Source organism: Microplitis demolitor, chromosome 2 (assembly GCF_026212275.2).
Source record: "Microplitis demolitor isolate Queensland-Clemson2020A chromosome 2, iyMicDemo2.1a, whole genome shotgun sequence".
NCBI lineage: Eukaryota > Metazoa > Arthropoda > Insecta > Hymenoptera > Braconidae > Microplitis > Microplitis demolitor.
Genome location: NC_068546.1, coordinates 17,851,004 through 17,853,982, shown reverse-complemented (window position 1 = coordinate 17,853,982; position 2,979 = coordinate 17,851,004). Strand labels below are relative to the sequence as shown.

General features: G+C 30.6%; 1 protein-coding gene across 1 annotated transcript; it reads right to left on the bottom strand.

The window, feature by feature from the left end:
* Positions 1 to 460: 460 nt before the first annotated feature.
* LOC103568697 (prion-like-(Q/N-rich) domain-bearing protein 25) lies at positions 461 to 2,760 on the bottom strand. The gene is made up of 5 exons (XM_008545653.2): positions 2,562 to 2,760; positions 2,232 to 2,477; positions 1,904 to 2,143; positions 1,579 to 1,827; positions 461 to 1,499 (listed from the first exon to the last, which is right to left on the bottom strand). The coding sequence occupies exons 1-5, from the start codon at positions 2,758 to 2,760 to the stop codon at positions 1,489 to 1,491; spliced, it is 945 nt and encodes a 314-aa protein (XP_008543875.1). The 3' UTR covers positions 461 to 1,488.
* Between the last annotated feature and the right edge of the window lie 219 nt (positions 2,761 to 2,979).

Below are 2,979 nucleotides of genomic sequence, written 5' to 3'. Positions count from 1 at the left end.
TGAAAAACCCAGAAAATGGCCATTTTTGTGGGTTTTTCAAATTGATATCAAGGATGAAAAAAAAATTTTTTTCAAAAAAATCGAAAATAAAGCTTGTAGGGTGTTTATTCAAGTTTCTCAACCTGCCTTTTAAATGACTGTGTGACCATTAGTTGCTGAGATGTCGATAATCAAAGACAAAAGAATCCTTTTTCATTTGAAGGCTGATATATCAGCAGAATATTATCGTGCAGAGAAACAAAAAAAAGCAAATTGTAGCTGAATAAATTTTTTAAACGAGACATGAATTGGTTTTTTCGAAAAAAATTTTCCCGGCCCCGTAGAACTAAAATACAAAACCAAAAAATTTAGAAAAATTTTGTTTCGGCCTATTTCTTATAATTCCACAAAAACCGTGGCTCAAAAAATTATTTGGCTGAAGATCTTCAAACTAGAGATTTCAAGCTTTAATTTGCTTTTTTTATTTTTTCGATACGATCATTTTTCACGAAAATAAAGACTCCCAAAAATCGCTAAAAATTTTATAAAATTTTCTTGTTCTTTTAATTTTTTGGATAAGTGTATGTATATTTGCTCGCCATTTTTTTGATGAATTTGTTGAAAACAAACGTTTTTTTACCATTCCTCTCTCCAAAAACACAGAAAAATTGAAACTCGACTGAGGCGTGTTATAACCTGGTACCCCTCGGCTTCAGTGGTCTCGAAGACGAGGCTTACGAGGTCACGAGGCACCTTATTTTTAAGGGCGCCACTGAGGGTGAAGGGCTGCACGATCCCTCAGAAATCGTATGCAAGGCAGCAACAACGGAGAGATTTGAGAATGCTCCACGGGTGAGTTCAAAATTTCCTTAGCGTGGCTGGACTACACAGCTGCAGAGTTAGGGTTCTTATGTGAATAATTTTAATCCCTTAATGAGCGGTCGGTAAGACTCAGCGTCATTAATCAATTTAGAATAATTACTTTAATTAATTCAAATATACATCAAAATTTATTTATAACAAACATGTGGCAAAACAAATATGCTTTCTAATTTAATGTCAAATTTTCTTAACAATAATTGATTTTCATTAAGTTTACCCGACAATATACACGTATGCTAATGTTTATCTTGGTTGTAGTTTAATGTAAAGTTCCTTCTGTCATAACAACAAATTTTATCTTCTTCATATATAATAATTTTGCTGGCGAGGAAATTTCTTAACTATACACACTCACACACACTTATCAATTATTGCTTTAATACGCCGATTAGTTCTTGGTTCAATCATTCCATACCTGGTCTTATTTTACTAATACTAATTTTCACTAAGCCAAGTTTTTCCCTTAGTGCGGTCTGTGAAGTTTTATTCATTTTTTGATTCTATATTTTTATTTAGTTTATAATTTATAGTTACAATATATTAATTTGTTTTATTTATTACTTTTTATTTGTCATTAAATCTTTCATCATCTGCAGAAGTGTTTTCAACACAGAAAAACCAATCATATTAGTCCCACACTAAAAAAATTACAATAAAATTTAATAATCAACAAAGAATACACAGTAGTATATATACTTTTTTATCGAATGTACTTACGTGGAAGACACTGATAATTAGATATCGATGTAAAGTCTTTTTTGCATTGACATTTGCTATTAATACAAACAGAATATTGTGGTACACATAGATTACTGGCATCACAAAATCCGCCCAACATTGGTGCACATATAGAATTATTTAGAAAAGTGTTATTTTCTCTACATACACATATTTCATCTATAGAACATACAGCATGTAACAGTTCTTCACAATCGCGATTGGATTTACATGACTGTCCCAATTGTGCTAATAAAAACAAAAAAATTAATATTTTCATATACGTATTCAATTAAATAGTTTATTTTATAAATTATTCAGCTACTTGGTATGCATTGATTGTTGGATATGGCTCTATAGTAAGAATTACATTGACATGTATTATGAATACAAACAGAATTATCTGGTCCGCACTGGTCGCCAGAGAAACATAATCCACCTAATAATGGTAGACATCTTGAATTATCTACAACAAGATGATTTTTTTTACAAACACATCTTTTACGATCTGAACATTCTGAATGCCAGAAATCTCCGCATTCATAATCATTGGAGCAGGATCGTCCTAACAGCAATCAAATTATAAAGAAAAACTTATTAGGACATGATTATAAAATATATATGACTATGATTTATCAATAACAAAAACTAACGAGGTACACATTTGTCATTGTATTCAGCTACGAAATGAATATCACATTGACATTTATTATAAATACACACAGAATTATCGACTGCGCATAATTCATCTGCGCTACAAATTTCTTCCAAAAGTGGCAAACATCTGGTGTTATTTACTACAAGATAATTTTTTTTACACACACATTTATTATCTAAACACTCAGTAAAAGATATTTCGTTACAATCGTCATTATTCTGACAAGTTTTTCCCAATGGTGCTAAAACATTAATACCGGACAATAATTTGTGATTCATTTAACAATAAAAAATATTAAAATTTTTAAATGTAATATGTTCATTACTTGGTACACATTGCTCAATAGTTTTCGATATATATCCATGATTACATTGGCATTTATTTTCAGTACAAACAGAATTTTTGGGGGCACATTCTTTAAAATTTTTACAATAACCGCCCAAATGCGATAAACATTTTGCTGAATTTTTTATACTATGATGTGATCTACATATACACATATTTTCAAAGCATTGAGCATGCATTATGTCATTACACACATCGTCGTTTACACAATATCTTCCTAATTGACCTGAAATAAAGATTACACATTTATTTTAAAACAAAAAAAAATACTGTACTTGGTTTTTGTAAAATAAAATATTGCGTGGCAAGGGATGAAACAAGACGATTACAAACGAAGGTGAAGCTAACTGACATCGCCCGAAATGTGAAATCGTATTTCATCTTGGGACGCGCACTAT